This window comes from Porites lutea, chromosome 11, assembly GCF_958299795.1.
Source record: "Porites lutea chromosome 11, jaPorLute2.1, whole genome shotgun sequence".
Lineage (NCBI taxonomy): Eukaryota > Metazoa > Cnidaria > Anthozoa > Scleractinia > Poritidae > Porites > Porites lutea.
In genome coordinates this window covers 3,899,016-3,920,115 of record NC_133211.1, presented here as the reverse complement: position 1 = coordinate 3,920,115, position 21,100 = coordinate 3,899,016, and the positions used below count along the sequence as shown (strand labels likewise).

The 21,100-nt window shown below is 38.1% G+C and overlaps 1 protein-coding gene across 1 annotated transcript; it reads left to right on the top strand.

The window, feature by feature from the left end:
• Nucleotides 1-105: 105 nt before the first annotated feature.
• Nucleotides 106-21,092, top strand: LOC140952544 (RING-type E3 ubiquitin-protein ligase PPIL2-like). Its single transcript, XM_073401969.1, has 25 exons — nucleotides 106-191; nucleotides 271-320; nucleotides 2,991-3,039; nucleotides 3,361-3,423; nucleotides 4,438-4,489; nucleotides 5,487-5,538; nucleotides 6,577-6,668; nucleotides 6,811-6,900; nucleotides 8,382-8,457; nucleotides 9,105-9,205; nucleotides 9,790-9,837; nucleotides 10,320-10,395; nucleotides 10,640-10,687; nucleotides 12,377-12,435; nucleotides 13,101-13,161; nucleotides 13,299-13,327; nucleotides 14,205-14,238; nucleotides 14,793-14,855; nucleotides 15,453-15,507; nucleotides 15,956-16,012; nucleotides 16,340-16,409; nucleotides 16,539-16,601; nucleotides 17,750-17,794; nucleotides 18,900-19,003; nucleotides 19,756-21,092. The coding sequence occupies exons 1-25, from the start codon at nucleotides 160-162 to the stop codon at nucleotides 19,841-19,843; spliced, it is 1,557 nt and encodes a 518-aa protein (XP_073258070.1). The 5' UTR covers nucleotides 106-159; the 3' UTR covers nucleotides 19,844-21,092.
• Nucleotides 21,093-21,100: the final 8 nt, after the last annotated feature.

Below are 21,100 nucleotides of genomic sequence, written 5' to 3'. Positions count from 1 at the left end.
CAATACTTTACACAACACCTAACATGTGTGCTCAGGAAATTATCCTTAGTCTTACATGAAAGAAAACGTGATTTCAGCTGATAAGTTTGTTCGAGGGCGTATATATGTTTGTGATATTGGAGAGAGCAGGCATCGAGCCGATTGTTGAAGTTGGTGAAAATGGGGAAGAAACAGCATCAGAAAGACAAACTGTAAGTTAGAACCATTAGGGAAACTCGACAACTATATTTCAATAGAAAATTAAAAGAAATATTTGGTTTTTATCTCAAGATACTTGACTAACAAGGAGTGGAAAGAGGAGTGGGGAGGAAAAAAGGCTGGTGAGTTTTCCGTATGTTCTCATTCTTTTTTGATTTTTCTGCACCACAAAACATGGCACTATCTTTAATACACTTTATTAACTACGAGCAATACTTAAAGTAATAGAAAATTGCATTTGATTTTGTTGTGTTCTTCTCATTCTTAGATGATAATTTATAGAAAATGATTATAAATAAGGTACTCCCTACCTCAATTCACTTGCATTCAATCTCCCCTAAACAACAACAACAAAAATTGACAGATAGAGGTGATAAGGCTATCAGCAAGTTTATTTGATGGCCATGTTGTAATTGAAGGTGACATATGACATGAAATGTGACCACTTACATTTACACTTGTATAGAATTATCTTCACTCACATTAGACTCCTAAAAAGTAAAATAACATATGTACTGAAGCTGTCAGTTGGGCTTACTCTTAGCTCTTTAGATTTCTGCACCACGGCTCTATATCCCAGCCTCATTTAACACTTTTGCACAAGTGTTAATACTGCTCAATAAGCCAAAGGGAGTTTAAGATACATGCATCACTATGGGGACAGCAAAGTGAATGTCAAAAAAGCAATGGGTTTAATTAGCAAAACAACAACTCTGCATCAGCATCACACTTTAAGATGTATTTCTTTGCTTTCACTGGACAATCATGACGTCAAATTGACTTCTGTCGTGCTTTATGGGGAATGTAAACAAACTATGACAAAGTTTTCTTTTTTTGTTTTTCCTGAACTTGGATATGGTTCTTAGAAATTCAAATAGAGGAGAGTTCTCCTACCCTAGAGCACTGTCCATTTGACAACGCGTACGAAACTTGCAGATCTGCCGAAGGCCTTTCTCAGGTCTGTCACAGGTCTGTTCAGTCATACAGCAGACCAATTTGACGCAAAACTGAAGTCTGCAAGTCTGCATACTGTCTGTGACAGACATCTCATGAAAATAACTTCTTCTTTGACTGTGTGTTGCCTTTTATCTTGTTTGCAGCAAGTCTGTTGCAGACCTTTCGTGACTTTTGGTGATTATGCAATAAGGATCTATTATTATGTCTGCACTTGATCTGCAGCAGACGCTGTGCAGACAACCACCCGCACGAAACTTGCAGCGCCGTACAGCACCACAAAATCGCTTCAAAATAGCTGTACAGCTAAATTACAGCTGTTCAGCAGCCTTTTAGAAGCCAAACAGCAGCTTCATTCAAGTTGCAGCGGGCTGCAAAAGCGCTGTGCAGCCTTTGAAGGTTCTTTGAAGCTCTCGGCAGCGGTTTTGCAGCGCAGTTGCCGACTTTCAAACGCTGCGAAGTAGCTGCAGTAACGTCGCTACAATTCAGCTGCGGTCGATCTGACTTTCTTGAGCGCCAATAACATGAATCGCCAGATAAAGCCTTGGCACAGATTACGGCTTTTATAACGTGAAAACGTTGACTGTACCTCTAAGAAATGTGAGTAAGCTTGTGCTCAAGGAAGATCACTTATTGAATAAACCTTCCAATTCTGTGCTTTCAATAAATTTTATTCCGTGACCGGCAAGTGTGGGAATGTTATCGCTAATTCCCTGGAGACATTCTAGGCCGTTATCTAATTGGTCGGTCCTTTTACATGAGATCCCATTACATCTCTAGACAATCACGGGATCCCAAACATTTGCGACCATTGAATGAAAGGCGCAAACATTCTAAGTGTTTTTGCATCTAGTTCTGTTTCGAGATGGAAGTTCTGTTGAAGTTTTTGGATGGAACAGCTCAAACGCATTTGCAAACAACGCACTGAACAGTGACTTCTACACTAAGTATCGACGAATCGAACCAGAGCAAGCAACACAGATACAAGAATCTCAGATGAGGTAATTCGCACTTACAAGATTCTTATACGCTCGTGGTAATGTTCGTTCCTTAGTCCATTGTAAAATTTAACGACGACCAAAGTAAAATTGGGTTGATTTCTTTCATGAAAAAAGTGTAGAAGATCGTGGATCATGGACAAAACGTCAAGGTGAGCAATGTCCAGCTTAGCCCGTTGCAACGAATCAAAATATCATTTGCCTGCTGTCCGTGTAAACTTTATGTATAAGAGCAATTGCTGTTATTCTCTTTATTTTTAAAAAAGATAATTTTAAGTTACTCTCTCGATGCCTCTTTCCATTCTTAAATAAAGGTCACCTTTAGGTCACCTTTTGGCTTGCAGCGTGTTGTTTTCTTCGTATATTTTTAGCTGACATCTAATACTCCATTCACTTTGCTGCAGTCAATCTGCAGACCTAAAGGTCTGTCATTCACCTTTTCACTTGCAGCTCACTGACAGTGAAGGGATACTTTTAGAACCGATCCACTTTTTGTGTTCACCTTTCCGTGACTAAATAAAATCGAACTGCACACTTAATACAGACCAACTGCATACTAACTGCAGACATTTCAGGCAAGTGATCTGCAGGCCTGCTGAAGACGGTTGAGCAGACGAAAAAAAGACCAGTCTGCAGATCTGCATGTTCCGTACGGGAAAGTGAGCATGTTAGATTAATAGCGATGAAAATTGAAAGAGCTTGAATCCACAATTATTTAAATGACATTTGCTTACTATTAAATTCAGCAAACATTGATTGACAAATTTAAAATTCAGGATTGAATCATTCAACATTGACAACAGCAAATTCTTGATCTTGATCTTATAATTCCATACTTAGATGTTCCTCAGAAAGCAAGTTTTAGAAGATTACCATTTCATTGCTGCAGGTTTGTTTGCCCTATCTATCAGAATTTCTGTAGAAATGTATGGTAGAACCTGAATATAACAAACCATTAAAAGTGTATTTATAATGAAATCCTCAGTAAATGATGAATAATTGAATAATGAATAATTGGCGCTGGGAAACAAAGGAAACTGAGAATCAAACCTGGAGGAATACTGTTTAGCCTAAGAAAGGATTTTACTAAGAACACATTAGCCATATGCACAAAACTGGCAATACTATAGCCAAAGGTTTGAAATGTGAGCTAAGCTAATCAGTCAGGGTTCAAACTTTTTATTTTGTGTTGTTTTTTTTCTGCTTTTAGTCTTTCTCTGCAGCCATTTGAGCACCCTCTCTGCACTAAGGATGGAGTCATATTTGATTTGTTGTAAGTGTTCCATGTTAGCACAATCTAGCTTCCACACACAAATCATTCACCCTTTTTGTTTTCTACATGTTAAGTATTCTTTTCAGCTATGGTAGTATTCACCCTGTCATCAGGGAGTGGAACGCAGCTCTTCACAAGGCCTCGCAGGATTGGCTGTGAAAACAATAGACATAGAAATATAACAATGACTCTATCCCTAAAACAATGGAGTTGTATGTTATGAAGAACCACTGAAATTAGAGGTTTTTAGGAGCTGTGTACTATTCCGTGGGCAGAGCCTTTTTTTGTCTTCTTGTCTATCAAGGAGGAGAAAAGGAGCAAGGCTGTGCTCTGAGGAAAATTGAAGGGAGCCCAGTGCTCTGAACTTGTAAAATCTAGGTTGTCCAGCATATAGATTCTATGAAAAAACTAAGATTTTTTAGTTGCCCAAGAGCAGAAGTTTAGGTCTGCCTGAGTCATGTCAAGCCTTTGTAGTTGCTGCAGCCTGAACTTCAGGATTACCCAGTAGTCAATCTTGTTTTCTCTGGTCCAACTGGTTGCTCGAGTGCGAGCATCCATTTATCGATAAATTAGTGGTCATATGTGTAACTGAGCCCACCATACCAAGCACACAGCTATAAGGGCTGGGTTTGAAACTGTTTCATAGCAGCATACAGTGCATGCTTAACAAAGATCTCACTTGATTCATGCAGAGTCTTTCTCGACCATATGAAAATTATTGTTATCAAGCAAGTGAGAGAAAGGCTGTGCTGGCAGCGTGCATAGTATCCTGTTATTGCAAAGATTTTCTTTCTGAAGAAAAAATACAACGTATTTTCATCCACTAGCATGTGCATTGATGTTGCCTTTAGTTAACGAATGACAGACAGTACTGTAGAAGCCTAATATTTACGTATTTAAATGAAGAAACTGTCGAGGAAAAATACTGGGTGTGTTTTTCTAACATGTCTGTACCATGATCTGTATGAATTATGATACATGTTTGCAAGTATATCATTTTGTTTCCTTTGTCAGAAACATTGTTCCCTATCTCAAGAAATATGCCAAAAATCCAGTAACAGGAGAGGTTTGTACTGAAAAATATAGCATACAGTCACAGGTCTACTTAAGGCCACCCCTCTCATAATGGCCACATTTTTTAGCCCCTGGGATGCTTTATAACAACCAACACTCCACAGCAGCAATGGCCTGGCACTCAAGTGCATCCCTACTACTAAAAAATGTTACATGTACAGTGGAAGCTCTTCATAACAGCCATTCATCACACTCTACTCACTTTGTTTTGTTAACATTATTGTTCTGGGCCGACCGGTTGTTAAGGTAACCCAGGGTTAGTGCGAGATTTGAATTCAGATTTGAAAGCTTAAAAAGCATTTCAGTTTTAATTCTTTTTGTCTGCAAGTTGATGATTGGAAGCTCTAAAAATAGCAGAGAAAATTATCCGAGAAAATGCTTTTGAACACAAGAAAAAGAAACCCGGATTGAATTTAACCCCGGGTTAAGCGATAATCGGCCTTCGAGCAACTGGGCCCTAAACAATTTGTTTCTGTTTTTGGCATTCAATCAGAGAGTGTGCTAGACTTTATTGTTGTTAGAGCATGTATTAAAAGGACCTCTATTAAGCAGTCACCCTCTATTAAGCGGTGACTCACGAAAGTCTCGGAAATCATTTCCCTTAATAAATACTGTAAAACTGACCTTAATTAAGCAGTCACCTGTATTAAGTGGTCACAGGCACCTTTTCCGAGGTCCTAATGAGTTATTTGAGAAGTACCGTACTAGTGCAACAGGTCGCACTGTATATGGCGTCAAGTGGTCTTTAACTTTTTTCTTTTGGGCCAAGAAGGGGTAGAAACATGTGGAGGTCAGTTTGTCGTGGGATAGATATTTCACTCTTTGACTGCCTTCATTTTCTTGAATAACTCTCATGTTTGTCAAACGTGTATTAAATGGTCAACCTATATTAAACGGTCAGTAAGCCATTCCCAAAGGGTGACCGCTTAATACATGTCTGACTGTACACTGATCATCAGTACTTTTTGTTTTTTCATTATTCTTGACAGCCTCTTCAGGCCAAAGAGCTGATAAAACTGAATTTTCATAAAAATGCAGAAGGTAGGTCAATTGAAGTTGGAATTTTGAGCACTTGTAGTAAATGTACTAAACCATAATTTTTAATTTGAGGTGAAGGAAAAAGTATTAAAGGAAGTTATTAGGGGAGTTTGTAGTAGAACACATAATAATAATGAGTGCTAAAAATTCCAACTTCTATTATTACACTCAGCCCTAATCCTGTTGTATAATTATGCTGTTGGTCAATTTGTCCTTGATTTAAATTCATTTTCTTTTAATTCAAATTTATTATTGACACTACTATGTCTAAAACAGATAAAAAAATTAAATCAAGGATACAAATGAACTTTAACTTACACAAACACTGTGAGCCTCCCTTGAACATTAAATTTCTGGGTGCTGCAGTACATGAGGAGATCCGTGGAGAAACCTGGGGTTAAGGATCCTTTACTTTTGGCTGGGATTGAGGACTGGGTTTATTTTATTATTGATACACAATCTATAGTACTGTAATTGGATGGTTTTTATGTCCAAACTGATTTTTACTTTAAGTTTATATATTTTTCCTGTATTTGCTTGTATATCAACTGGTAATATGACCATAGCTTGTTTGTGACAGTCAGTGTTCAGTGGCATTTTTCACCTCTGTTTTCAACTCTTGCCTAATCTGTTATCATTGCATCTGGGTATGACCCTCGCTGGTTTAAGTGGTTTTCAGTAACAGAGCAAACTAGAGTAGGTGGTGAAACACAAACTTTGTTTTATCAACTGACTTGGCAACTCTAAGAAGAATAAATGGCTGATGTTTCAAGAGCTAGCCCTCCAGCAGTGCATTTTAGACACTAACCCCATGTTAGAGAGTTATGCTGTATGAGCAGTAGCCCCCAAATTTTTTCGCTCTAACAAAGGGCAAGGGCTTGAATCTTAAACACCAGTCATGCCATCAGCTAAGTTGTTTAAGTAGAAATTTTGTGTTTCTCTTTTGAAACTATAAACCCCTCATTCAAAAAGTGGGTGGTTCAATGTTGCGCAGTTGACAACCGCACCATCTGTTGTTAACACTTGCTCCTTGATTTTCAGGCCAGTTTCACTGTCCAGTAACATTCAAAGTCTTCAATAATAACTCACACATTGTTGCAATAAAACCAACTGGAAATGTGTTCTCTTATGAAGTAAGTTTTTGAAAAGATTCTCTTGAACTCTTTATGAACTGAGTACATTTCAATGTTCAAGCAAACTCATTCCAGAATCGTGGACCTCTTTATTAATTTTTTATTTATCATCATTTAAATGCTTGCTTGTTTTCAATTGCAGGCAGTAGAGCAATTAAACATTAAGCCAAAGAACTTCAAAGACCTTCTGACAGATGAACCTTTTACAAGAAAAGATATAGTAACAATACAGGTTTGTGTTAAGGTCACATACATGTAGTTGTCATTTTAGACTGCAAAAAATGGAAATATATTTTTTGAGTCAGTGAGTGCTCGATTTTTTTAGTATATACTTCATGTCAGAATTCTATGGTTGCATTGAACTTATTACAGAGCACTCTTGATACATGTCGCTCATTTTCACAGCCTTCTTTTGCAGACATTTTCTGACCTGTCTGCCTTGTCCCATATACCCCCTACCTTACCTCTTGTAACCCATGGACCACAAACTGAGCAAGATTTAGTACTTAAAACTGTACATGCCGCTTAAAAATTGATATACTGCAAGCTATTCTTTTTTGTACATGTACACTGTACACTTGGTCGTAATTATTCTACCTGCAGCTACCTCTAGCTTCCCATAAGGTAACTGTAGGCAGTAGCCTTTGATAGACCATTTACAGTTGTGGGTTAGCTTGTAGTACCCAAGCCTTTGAGTGAATGTGAGAATGAGGTTGAACTTTTTTTCAGACAAACCTCCTTTATTTTCTTTTGAAAATAATACTGGTTAGCATAAGAACAACAGGAAGGGTTGTATCAAAACAAGGTCAACTCCAGCCTGGTTTTCTTTCTATAACTGTAAAATGAGCTATTCTGCTCAGTTCCCTGCCCCTTAATCACATGGAGCCATTGGCTGCTCCCTGTAAATGTACCTTCCTACAACTTCATCTGGAGCACTCTGCACCTTCCTGTCACTGCCTGCTAAGAGTAGCCCTCCAATGGGTTGGTATCAAATCCAGGATGGAGTATTAATATATTATTCCTACACTGTAGGTCCTGAGTGTCTATATTCCCGACCTATATGTACCCTTGGTGTATGAGTGCCTTTAAATTGATGTTCATTAAGATTGACATAATAATGATTACTGCAATTTTCACTAACATGCAAATTCTGAAGTTCAAAAGCCAACTGTTGATTGCGTTTTTGACTGCCATCAATCATCTTAACAGCCCTCTTAGGAAACAAAACTTTACTTTAACGGGTTCAAAAGGTCATGGTTTGTGAATTGTGATTGGTGGATTTCGATCCATTTTGTGTGTTTCTGTGTTTCAAGGTCCATTTCTTGTGATCGTAATTATGATTGACGGCATTGAAAAACGCAATTGTGAAGGCAGCTTTTGAGCTTTAGAGTTCGCATGTTTGTGAAAAGTGCAGTGATAAAAATGATAATAACAATTTAGAGATAGCACATCCACTTAGCGGTTCTTCATCTACCTTATTGGTGGTCAAATTGGAATTTGGAAATGTTGGTTTTTGAGTAGAGGCGAAAACCAGAGTACCCTGAGAAAAACCTTGCAGAGCAAGGCAGAGAACCAACAACAAACTCAACCCAAATATGGCATCAAAGCCAGGATTTGAACCCAGGCCACATTGGTGGGAGGCAAGTGCTCTCACAACTGCACCACCTTTGCTCTCCAAATAAGGTTTTTTTTGTCTTTGTCTCTCCTTAACAGGATCCAACAAGTCTTGATAAGTTTAATCTGTCAAATTTCCATCATCTAAAGAACAATCTGAAAGTAGTAAATGAAGGTTGGTTAAATCATGATTTTTAATAGTAATTTTATTTTTGTTTGTCTTCTATTACATCCATTTCTTTGTACAGGTTTAGTGAGTGAAGGCAATGTGGCTAGAAAGTCCTGAGTATGAGTGTTACTGTTGGGAGGTTTTTTGGAAGCAAAAACAAAATATTAGTGAGTTTACGCAACAGGATGGCACGAAGAAGAGGACAGCAAAATGCCTGAGTGTGACAAAAGTGAAAGGGCTATTACTTGCATGTTTAGTCAGGAATTCACTTAACATGAATGTTTTTGGCTCCTTTACAAAAAGATCTGTTCAAAGGAATGTGAAGTTTGGTGGAAAGTTTTCTCAAACAAAATTTGCCATCATCTTTCTTCTTCTCTCCTGTTGCATAAGTTCACTATTATCAGGTCAATGTAGACCTCAAAACCACACATGATGTTGACCGTAGCTTGATAGCCTCTGCAACAACTGTATCTTTCAATTACTGAAATGTGAATTTACTGGACCCTAAGTCAGGTACATTTGAGTCACAGCGTGGCAATACTACTTAGATATACCTGCCAAAGTAAGAATAATCATACAATAAATACTTTATAGCATGTTTTTACATGTTTCTGTTATATTATTTATTATTTTGATTGTGTTTTTTTTTTCAGAGGAGGAAAAAGCTAAGAAAGATCCAAAGTATTATTTGAACAGAGCTAACAAAGACACATTAGGTATTTTAAGTGAGCTGGAGAAAACCTACAAAGAACCAGTAAGTTATGACTGTTTGTTGTATTGTTTAATAAGAAATTAATCTTTAATGACAATGAGGAGGCCTGAATATCACAAAAATGGGGTCGCGGTTGCTTAAGGGAGGTGGTCATTTACTAGAGGTTTCAATTGTAAGGTTTTGACTGGGAATACTTAGTTGTTTTGGATAGGTGGTCGCTTATGGGAGGTGGTATCTTATAAGAGGTGGTAGCAATAAATTTATTAGAGGTTGAGCTGCATAATGTCACCGTAGTCAAAAAGAGGTAGAATGAAAGTAATGTCAGTACTTAATAGTAGGCAAGACTTGATGCACCACAAGAGACAGTTTTTTCAAGGCAGTTATTAATATTAATTTGCATTTGTCACCCAATGATCTTTTTTGAGTCTTTTTCTATCTCTATCGAGGAGATAATCCTAGTGGTAGGCGGGGCTTGACGCGCTATGAAAGATCTAGTTTCATATTTATCTTATGATCCACATAATTAAAAGAAAAAAATGAAAGATGCAGCTGTATAATTCACAATTGTGACCAAATTAATGATCACTTTTTTTTTATTCCCTCTTGGTCTTGTCATTTATTTGTAGGAGAAAAAGAGCACTGAGAAAGCTGAGTCACTCACAGAAAGGAATGCTGTAAGTTCTCTCTCTGACATCAGTTACATTATGTATCTTAAAATAGTCAAACCTTTCCTGATGATGATATCTTTAATTATACACTATACCTCACTTTCTAATATGAGTTGTTGGTTTGGTCCTGTTGATGCCAAACTTTATGCAATCCCTTCTTGTATAACATGGACACCTCTTTAATGACAAAATGTGGACACTTGGCACTAATCTTTTGATGCCTTTTTGATAAGTAGGGTTGATTGTACTATGATATTATAGAAGATATCACAGCCACCCCCAGTAAACGGATAACTCCTTGGAAAATTTCAGTTATGTTTTTACATAAAACACTGCCTTTAAGGACCCTTTTTCCCACTGAAGTTTCCAATGATCTACCTTGGGAAGGATATAGCTATTTCATGGAACCACACATCACTTTTTTACTTAATATCTTGTTTTTGACAAGTGTTGAGATGAAGTTCTGGTTGTTTTCTTCGTCAATACAGGCTCATTATTCTACTGGAGCTGTTGCTAGTTCATTTACATCCACAGCTCAAGTTCCTGTTACACAACAGGAGGCAGGTATGAAAAGCCCTGCATTGGTGTTGATTGTTAGGTATCAAAATAATGCTTCTTCATCCCATCTCTTTCAAATTTTTGAAATCTAAATTCTTTTAGTTTAAACTCGTCCACCAGATGCTGATGTTCAAACTCTTGCTCCCCGGTCCCCCTTGTTACCCCTTTTTTCCTAGCAGGTACTCTCCCATTGATGTTATTAAATGCAATTAATCCATTTAATAGAAATTTTGTGGTTTGTTCTTTGAAGCTATTATTGATCAGGATGTTGTCAGGTACCGAGAAGTTAAGAAGAAAGGTAGGTAGTCTTTTACTTTGTGCAGAAGTGTTGCACAGTTATGTTTCTTCCTTGTATAATCCTGAATGAAGCAAATATTCACTGAAAAGCTAAAAAATGCAATTTATTGTATGTTTGAAATACAGTGAAACCTGTATTAAGCGGACACCGTATTAAGCGGACAGTAGCCGAAGTCCCCAAATTTATTTCCCTTATTTACTTTAAATGAAACCTTTATTAAGTGGACACCTCTATTAAGTGGAGGCGGACACCTAAAAAGTACCTGAAAAGGACATTTCTATTGTTGCCAACCTGTATTAAACGGACACTCGTAATTAATTTCCACCACCCAACATGCCAGACACTGGAAATGCGAAAGATTGCTACCCATAAAATTTTTCGATTTTTACATTAAAAAATGTGATTTGATGAATATATTTGATTAGTTTCACAGTACATAGACTGTTTACAGTCCCCTATTTTTCTGTGAGGTTGTCGTGATATAGCGCATCTTACCGTTAATGGCTGCCGTCTTGACTTTCATGACACTCATCCAAGATGGCAACCCACAACGCATAGCCCTCGATCTCGACGATCTTACGGGAAAATAGGGGACTGTGAACAGTCTACACAGTACAGTATTGTTTTCTTTTTCGTTTTGTTTGTATAAAGTTTGTTTCTCTCATCTGATTTCTTCAAATTGGAGTTGCAATCTATGTTTATGGTACTATGATCAATTGGTCCACTTTAATAAAGAAATTAATGCAAACGTATAATTATTGTCATAGTCTCTGGGAGTATTTTAAATGTTTTCTACTGTTCATTTGAATGGCATTTGACACCTCAAAGGACGTTATCTTTTGAAACCTGTATTAGGCGGACACCCTGTATTAAGTGGACACTTTATCATTCCCCGAGGGTGTCTGCTTAATACAGGTTTCACTGTAATACTTTTTGACCAAAAATATGCACAGTCAACAATCCACATCATTGGGGTAATGTGATACTCTGGGCCCAGTTCCTGAAGGCGGTTAAGAGCTAATCGAAGATTAATGTTGTTACACTTTTTGTATTTACCTTCCTATACATTGCTTAGAGTAACATTTTGTGTTATCATTACTTATATATCTCAGAGTAAAGGCTCAAAAGTATTTTTGTAAGCTTGAGTTCCAAGTTGTTAGTATAGGTAATAGCATGATTTGTAGTCATATTTGGCATAAATACCACAAGTGATATTTCAAAATTGTTATACGTAATTTCATGAGCCGTCAGGCGAGTGAAATTTGAGACAATTTTGAAATATCACGAGTGGTATTTATGCCAAATATCACATACAAATCATACTATTATTTGTTTATACTACTACCTGCAAAAGGTTTGTAATTTTCACACGTAGGTACTTCAAATTAAGCTGAAATACCACTGCTCTAAGCCAATCAAATTGCACAAATTTCTCATGTAGTAGTATAAGACAAGAAAACCATGCTTAAAAATTGGAATAATCTTAGATTAAACTTAACCATCTTTTGAGGAACCGGGCCCAGTAGTTTAAAGCACTGTAATGTTCTGCAAAACAAGAAAAGGATAGAAAATTGGTTTTGCTGTTTGTGAAATGATTTCATTTAAAGTCCTTTCAAGGAGCGGCTAGGCAACAGCTATTTTGATTGGAACATTTCACTTGCCAGGCCTAAAAATTTGTTTCCTGTTCAGGTTATGTGAGATTGCAAACCAGTCATGGTGACTTGAACTTGGAGCTTCACTGTGAAATGGTAAGAGATTAGTGTCACACTTCTATATTATATTACTGGCTCTGCAAGCGAGCAAGGGGACATGAATGTTTCTGTTCTGATTACCTACATGCACCAAGTTGCCTCAGGAATGCCTTCTACTATTTAAGTAGAGCATTAATTTCCCCAACCACAATTTCCATCATTTTGGCTCCAAATTCACGATACACTTTTGATGTTCTTGACACCTAAGAAAGGCGAGAATTCTATCTAGGTGGAGATCTGCCAGAATCAGTGAAACTGTAAAGAAGCTTCAAAGTGGTGCTAGATATCTTCTCTTGATCCCCTTGGTAGGTTTAGGGAAAGTACCACATGACAAACAAAGTTCATGTTAATTTCTAATACCTTAATTTCATGGAACGTTAGTTTCCTGTAATAAGGAAAATATATCTATTGGTCATGATTAGATTAAATCCTTTATCAAGCTTGCTCCATTCGGTAGTTAGATATTGTAAAAAAAATCCTCATCAACCATTGGAATTCGGTCTAGATAGAGGCTCCTCACAACAAACTACAGTCAACTGACCAACAGTCAAATGAGAATGTTGACTGATACCTTGGTTGACACCCCTATGAGACCCAAGATCCACAAAGCGTTGGTAAAACTGTTTAAAGATGTGTTGGCAGTTTTTATTTGCATTGTCCAGGTTTCCAAAACATGTGAGAATTTTATCAAACTTTGCAGTAGAGGCTACTATGACAACACAAGTGAGTCAGTTTAAAATGTAATGATTTTATTATTATTATTACTGGTAGTAGTAGTAGTAGTAGTATTTGATTTGTTTGTTTTTAAACAACACTGCTTATGATTTTATCTAATATTGTTTTCTTTTCTTTTGTTTTAGTTTTTCATCGATCCATCAAGAATTTTATGGTAAATACAGAGCTAAGTCACTTACATGTAGTTGATCAATGAGTAATGGGTCTTGAGCAAAGGCGCCATTTAAGTTAGAGCGTTTGATTGAGAATACATGAAATAAATGCTAAAACTCATTTGTTTTCTCCTTCATTGCTTGATAAAAATCCTGAAATCTGGTGGATTTCAATAGGTAAGGTGAATGTAGCACTCCAATGGTCCAAAAATTTGGGATTGAAGACATTTGTCACAAATATCTGCCTATCAATTATTATTGAACACACCTTTAAGTGATGATTGGGTATACCCGGGTTGCAGATGTAACCTAGCCCTGATTAGTAACATGTGTGAGCAGCAACAGCGATATTTTTGCTCTGGTTCCCCAGTGGACTCAACAATTATCGGAAATGTGTTTTGAGTTTCCCTTCAACCTGATTGGCAAATTGACCGTCACTTTTTCAACAGGCCAATCATGGTGTGTACTCAAATCATGGTACACAGGTGGGGGCCAAGAACAAAATTAATATATCAGTGCTGTTTAGTTCTGTCTGTGGTGCAGGTTAGATTGGTTGGTGCCCAGTCATCACTTGCCCTTGTGACTTACTTAACCTGTCTGTCATCAGTGAATCTCAAAAAGAAAACTTGAATTAAGGCTATTAGCTAGCCTATTAAAAGGGATTGGGAATGTGCATTCTTGTACAATCTGTGAAATTGCATTCCTGGTAGTTGGCCCTTGAAAATCGAATATGGTCCTTGAAAAGTCCTTTAACATGGTTGCAATTTTTTGTATGAACCTGTGAAGTCTAATTTGCCTTTACTCGCAGTTTTGAATATAGTATAGAGTTGAATATAGTATATTTACCTTTATTCAATGTTTCCTGTCTGTTGTCGGTAGATTCAAGGTGGGGATCCAACTGGTACTGGAACAGGTACAGATAAAGAATTTCCCGGATTTGTGCATTGTAGAATGAGTTTGCAATAATACATTAAGAATGCATGTATTATATGGAAATAGTAATATTGTTGTTGCACCTGTTCCGGTTTGTTTGTAAGCAGCCTCCACTGGCCTGCTTTTATTCTAGAAAGATATCAGAGCTGGAGATTGCAGCTGTTGTCTTTTAAAATTCCACTTTCACCCATCCTTGGAATGTGCGCAAACATCCTTGCAGCCTTCTATATAGTCTTGTACACAGTTATTCTTTGTGTCCTCACGCAACGCTCCAGGCCAGAAGCGGTTCGTTTTTCGTTTCCAGAGAAAACGGCTGTAGCAGACTACCTTCTCACAGCAATATTTAAGAAATAAGATGACAATAATGTTGATATATGTAATGATTAATGGAACGAGATCAGAGGTGCTTCTTTATCTGTTCCTTAATGGATCTAATACCAACGCCAATGTAGAGTTTTTAACCTTTTTTCTGCTGAGATATCTATGAAGCAAATTAATTTGTTCATCGACTAGTGTTTTCTTGTGTGTTTTCAGGAGGGGAATCAGCGTGGGGTGCACCGTTTAAGGATGAATTCAAACCAAACCTTATACATCAAGGTGGGTGACAGAATAACAGTTGTGCTGTGTACTTTATTACTTCTTTGTCGTAAAATACTTGCCAAGTGTGACATTAGGTCTTTGCTGTTGGTGGACTTCACCTCTCAGCTTCATTGTTAGCCTTAGAAGACAGTCTCATTTCGCGATGCCACCACTGGTTTCCCCGCGAAATAACATCTGAGAAACGAACGTAGAAGTTCCAAACTGATGACGCTCATTGACTACCCAGATCTGGGTAGTGGTTCTGATTGGTTGAAGCAAATTTCCAACCAATCAGAAGCACTATCCATCATAGAATATCCAGTATAGAATTTCTGCGCTCATTTCTTAGACGTCATTTCACGGGAAACTTCTGAGTGATAGCGTCGCGAAATGTCCGCTGTTTTCTCTGGCTATGTTAGTGGGTGCATCTCTGTCATTTTTTCCTGCGGTTTGTATCCCAAATTAAGAAAATTCAAGTTTGCCGATGTAAGAAGCCTGCATTGTCTAACAACATATCTGAATCTGAAATGATTAGACAGCCAGTCAAATACCTCTTGTGATAAAAGTCACAATGAATATCTAACTGAGTACAGAATCTATTAACTTTTTCTTCAGGCAGAGGAATTTTGAGTATGGCAAATTCAGGACCAAACACAAATAAATCACAATTGTAAGTGTTTCCTAAAAATGTGCATGCGCTTGTAATTAGTCTCCAGTTGTTGTGTGTCTTTGTGACCCATGATGACTCGTGGCAGTTGGAGACTGGATACTTGTTGGCAGGCGGTACTCCCTTTATTGGAGTCACTAGACTGCTAACAGTTGTTGAGAGCAAGTCGATAGAACAAGGAAATCTTGAGGGCCTGAAATCATGAATGACTTATAAAAAATACAATGCAGTAATTTTTATTTTTTGTTCTTGATGACATAGCTTAGACGTTCGTCACGTAATCATTCCTCCCCTACGTGGGGCAGGGACGCGTGACGAACCCCTAAGAAAATCGGCGTGGGAGGCTATTGATGACATAGCTAAAAACACCCTGGAAGCGAGGTTATCCTCGTCTATAAAGGGTCCTAGTCCATTCACTGTAAAATTCATAGTGTGATCTGTTTACTTTTAGCTTCATCACGTTTCGCTCTTGTCGTCATTTGGATGAAAAGCATTCCGTGTTTGGCAGGTAACATTTTGATGCATTTGTTGTGCTCATTTGTACATGAAGGAACTTTTCAGGACGAGTATTGTAAATTGTTCAGTGGCGGATCCAGACCTTCAGATAAGGTGGGGGGGGGGGGGGGGGGGCGGTCTCCAAAAAAAATTTTTTTCGGCCCTTCGGGCCTCAGTTTGGTGGTCTAAAAGTAAGGGAAAGGCGGGGCCCCCGGCCCCCTCCGCTGGATCCGCCACTGTTGTCTGATTTTGTTTGTGAACACTATTGCTTAGTTTTCCGAAAAAAAAAATCAAAAGAAAAAGAAGGTGTCAAACCTTTTAACATTGATTTTATTGGCAGATTGGTGGGTGGCCATGAAACTTTGAACGCTATGGAAAGAGTTGAATGCGACGAAAAAGATCGACCAAAGGTAAACGCATACCGAATTCAGTTCAATTCTTGTTTATTTAGATAATATAATATAACCTCGGACATCATTTACTCTCATCGTAACTCGTAACTCCTCTATGCTCAAAAGTTGTTTTATACCTTTTTTTAGGAGGTGATAAAGCTGACCAAGGCAGTTGTGTTTGTGAATCCGTTTGAAGAAGTGGACGCAATTGTAAGTACATGTAGTCTTGTTTCATACTGGGTTCGCATTGCCTCGTTTCCTGGAATTTAAAAATTCCTTTTGAAATTCTTTTTTCCTTCCTACCTTCCCCTTCATTTTCATAATAATATGTATGAATTGAAATTACTGTATTTATTCAAATAAGCGCCCAACCTCGAATTAGCGCCCAGCTTCGAATAAGGGCCCAAAGACAACGAGACAACAAGACAACGATCCTCTTTTTCTTTTCCTGATTATTGATAGAGTCCTTTAGAATTCAACTCTCGAAAAATCCGCCAAGATTTGACGAAATGAACGAGATGAAATAAGCGCGATAAAGTTTGAAGTAGCGCGAAGACAGTTTTTAAGTGAAGTTTTCGTGGCCGTCGTTGTTGCTTAAGCTCTCTGTTGACAAGATGCGGTGGAATACTGTTAGCAGGCTCTTGAATCTTGTTCACTGAGATATTATTTTGAAGCATCTGGAGAATACAGGAGTCCCAGACCTCCTATATTCTCTATCAAGAGCCCATGTTTCTATTTATCCTATAATTTGTATTGGATCCTATAAAGAGCCTATATTTCAAGAAATCCTCCTGTATTTCCTACAAATAGGACATATTCTGATATCTGAATTTTGCACTGTGAAGCAATTTTGTTGTGAATTAACAAAATCAAAATTCTTTAGTATTTTTTTAATTTTCTTGTTTTTTTTTTATTATTTTTTTTTCCTATAAAGAGCCTATTTTTTGGCAGAAAATTCCTATACTTTCCTATATTTTGAACTTGAACAGCCTATTTTACCTATCAGATTTTCCAAAAACTGGCTGGGATGTCTGAGAATAGATGTAGAATTAATGCCTGAGTTGTAAAATTAATACCCGAGTTTTGGTAGCCTGATTAGTTGGCACTTGGAAGTAATAGGCACAAGAAAGAACGGGGCGCGCGAGGGAGACACTCCTCTTGCGCCCATTACTTCCAAGCACCTGCTTAAACTACGCAGGCTAGAGTTTTGGTTGCTGGGTAGTTTCTTTTCGCGCCCTAGTAATTTCCTGGAAAGCCCCCAGAATTTCCCATCGTTTCCTCGAAGTACGAACTCTATTTCAACTTTTTCCACTCATATACTTCATTGAGCTGATCTGTGTGTTGATTTTTTTTTTTAGCTCGAAAAAGAGCGTGAGAAACAGGAAGAAGAACAGAAACGACAGGTAACACACCTAATCGGTTTTATTTCTGTTTTCTTTTATATGAATAAGGATATGTGAACAGATAACACCGGGCGCAGTGGAAATCCTTTACCCTTTGCTCAAGGGCAGCCAAAAATTCAATTTTCTTTAATACTGACAAACAAATAGAATTAGATGAAGTACTAGTGAAGAGGTTTTATTTGAATGCTTAAACAATACGATTTTGTCCACATAGACTGTGCATTTAAAGCTCCACATCATCTATAATTGACTCTACAGTTGGAATTGAATCAAATTCAATCAACGTGAATCTAATTCAATTCAATTAGAGTGGGAGTCAGTGGGTAGCTTAGGTGATAGCCACCCCTTTCTAGAACAGCCCGCAAAAACAGTAACAGAAAATAAGAAAGGAACGGAAATCATCCCGGATAGCTGTTTAATGCAGCTAGGTAAAACAGTTAACGGAAATCGGTGCGCAACGGGAACCCGAAGCGACCGCAAATAAGAAGCGAGTTTCAAGTTTTCAAGTTTATTTATTATATATTAAGTAGACTATTACAATCAAATCTGACTGACCTCTAGGTAGCTAAAACTAATCGAGGCAGGTCAGTCGCACAAGTTTTAAAATGTTACAGATGTCAAAAAAAAAGAGATTAACAAAGTAACAGTTTCTCACAAAAAAAGTAGAGAAATGTATAAGTAATATGGTTCCAGCACCGAGAATTCAGAATTACATGGCCGATTAATATCAAATATGGTACGATTCTCTTTCTACCCCCCCACCCCCCACCCTTTACCACTTTCCTCTTGATAACAACGTGAAATGCCAGTAAATGTAAATACGGCAGCCATGTCATGTGATCTGAAGTCTACATCTAAACAAGGGGACAGTATTTTCTCGTAGACTGCAAACAGTCCGTATTTTTACGTGGGTCGAGAACGCGGGAGAACAAAAATCCAGGAGCGAGGCCGCGAGGGTGAAAACAAAGTGTGAGGCTTTTGCGCTTCTTGCAAAAATCTCGCGCGGGCGCCTTGATAAACAGATTTCGAGAAAAAAGCGACTCTTATATGGTCTAAAATCCTCGAAATCTCCTCGCGTGACCCTTTTGACGGTTTCTTCTCGCAGGATGAAGAGGCAAGGAAGAAGAAAGCGGCAGCCACGCCTGCAGAAGCACCCAAAGTTTATCGGTCAGGAGTCGGAAAGTATATCCCAAACAAACCTGCTTCAAGGTATCACTCGCTTACCAAACCGATAAATTTTTCTTAGGAATTGGGTCTGAGTATTCTTGGAGATTTTAAGAGAAGTCCCCTTAAGTATCTTCCTTTTGGTAACGACTGATTCAGTGGTGTTTTGAGATCTTCAAGTATAGTAAACGACTCACTCATCCAGGCCCTAAAAAAAGAGGGGGGCCTGGTCTCAAAGATAATTTTTCTCAGCCCTGTGGGCTTCAATTTGGCCTAAAATAAATAGGGACGCCCGGGCCCCTCTCCTAGATCCACCAGTGTGATTGAAGTAAGCCCCTATTTAAAGGCCTTTCACGCCTTATCACCTCAGGAGGTATAGTGCTCCTCAGGAGTTTGTCGCTCGCCTTTTGCCCAGTACTGGTTCTTGAATCCTCGACTGCGAAAGAGGATTTTGAATCCAAACTTATAGGCTTCTCTCAAACGTTCTGTAATAACAGATCTACTTGAATAGGAGTTAGGTCCCCACCGTAGAACGAGATTTAAGAAAGGTCGCTTGAATAGAGGCCTTAGTTTTTAAGAATAACTAAGACTTTTTTATTAGCCTACTTGTAATCAGGCCTCATTTTGCTGGAGCCTGCTATTTCGTCTGTGGCAAGTGTGGCTAGGTTGTTTAAAGTGTTTAATCAGAGCATTTTTCAAACCGCTTCAACACTTACATTCTAACCGATCGCAAACGGCGATGCCTGTAGAACACAAAATCTTGTTTATATTTTTTTGTTTTATTTTCTCAAAATTAGGGACGCTGATACCGCTGAGCTCGCCCCGCAAACGAGTAAGAAGAAAATCAAGACTTCTGGTGGGTTCAAAGACTTCAGTTCATGGTGACGTGAAAGTGAGAATTCCCGGGGAAAACCAGGGTGGCAACGACTTTCTGGATCGGTTCTGTTAAAGTTGACTTTACCGTCTTCTATCCACTCACTGAATGCTCGGTCAACAAGCCATCCGGTATAAACCAAGGGAATAAGGAGGTGTTATTGGTCAGAATAGTCAGGACCCTTTACGTGCTAATCGATCCAAGGAAATGGAATCTGGTGTGAGACCTAATCTAGCGGTGCATAGCCTTGTTCACGTGACACGTGACTTGAAGTGATTCATAGGAAACTTATCCAACATGAGAGCGCTATAACAGTTTGTATTGTAAAAAAGACAGCTACTTTGTACAGAATGGTGATTCCAATAGATTAGACTATAGTATAAGGAATTATTTCCCCTCTCTCGTGACCAAGCTTGGAGACTGATAGGCAAAGGCTTGTCGCTATAGCAACTTCCGGCCACGAGACCGGTCACTGGTATTCACTCGTATTCATTATTCGAGTCTAAATCGTCACGGCAATCGTCCCAAAAATACAACTAAGGAAACGGTGTCTCTCGGATATTTCAAGAGAGGAAGAAGCGGGTAACGTGCTAGAATACGACTACGAATACGTGCCTAGAATACGATTGCGAAGCGATCAAAGAAGCCCTTATTGGTATTCATACATTGTATACACCTGTTACTGTAACGCAGTCCTCTTACAACTTGAAACGTGACTTGTAGAACCACTAGTCTACATTTAGCACAAGGGACTCAAACAAGAGCGGCAAAGCTTTTAATTTCATTTTTTAGCGGTGAAGTTTTGAACTCGATAAACTGCTTTTCCTTTTTAATACTTTTTTTTTTCGTTATCGTACAAATCATTTCGTGACCTAGCGGCGAGAGTGTACATTATAATTTATTACAACGAAATGTAAATTTCAGCAGTCAGGCCACGGTTTGACTTAAACTCAAGATTTTTTGACAACAAAAACTTTTAAATTTCAGGTAGTACAGCACCAGGCTAGTGGGAAATATTTTCTGAAGCTTAGATATAAACCTAATTTAATATGGTGGCTTAAAATAAATCATCCGATTCGTAATTCATCAAAATAAAACTATGTTTAGTGTTGCGTGCAAAAATATAGTTTTGAGCTTTTTATTAGTGGACTTCTTATTTCCCGAATCACGCACCGAATATCACGCGGAAAAAAAAGGAAAACGAAACGTACGAAGAACTACAGAAAAAGAAATTAAATTGAAATTAATATTTCAGTATTCTTTATGAG

Excerpts from the sequence above, each read along its gene's own strand:
- LOC140952544 (XM_073401969.1), top strand. The coding sequence starts at position 160 with ATGGGGAAGAAACAGCATCAGAAAGACAAACT. Across the intron at positions 13,162-13,298 it reads AGGCTACTATGACAACACAA|TTTTTCATCGATCCATCAAG; the intron begins GTGAGTCAGTTT and ends CTTTTGTTTTAG. Across the intron at positions 14,856-15,452 it reads ACCAAACCTTATACATCAAG|GCAGAGGAATTTTGAGTATG; the intron begins GTGGGTGACAGA and ends CTTTTTCTTCAG.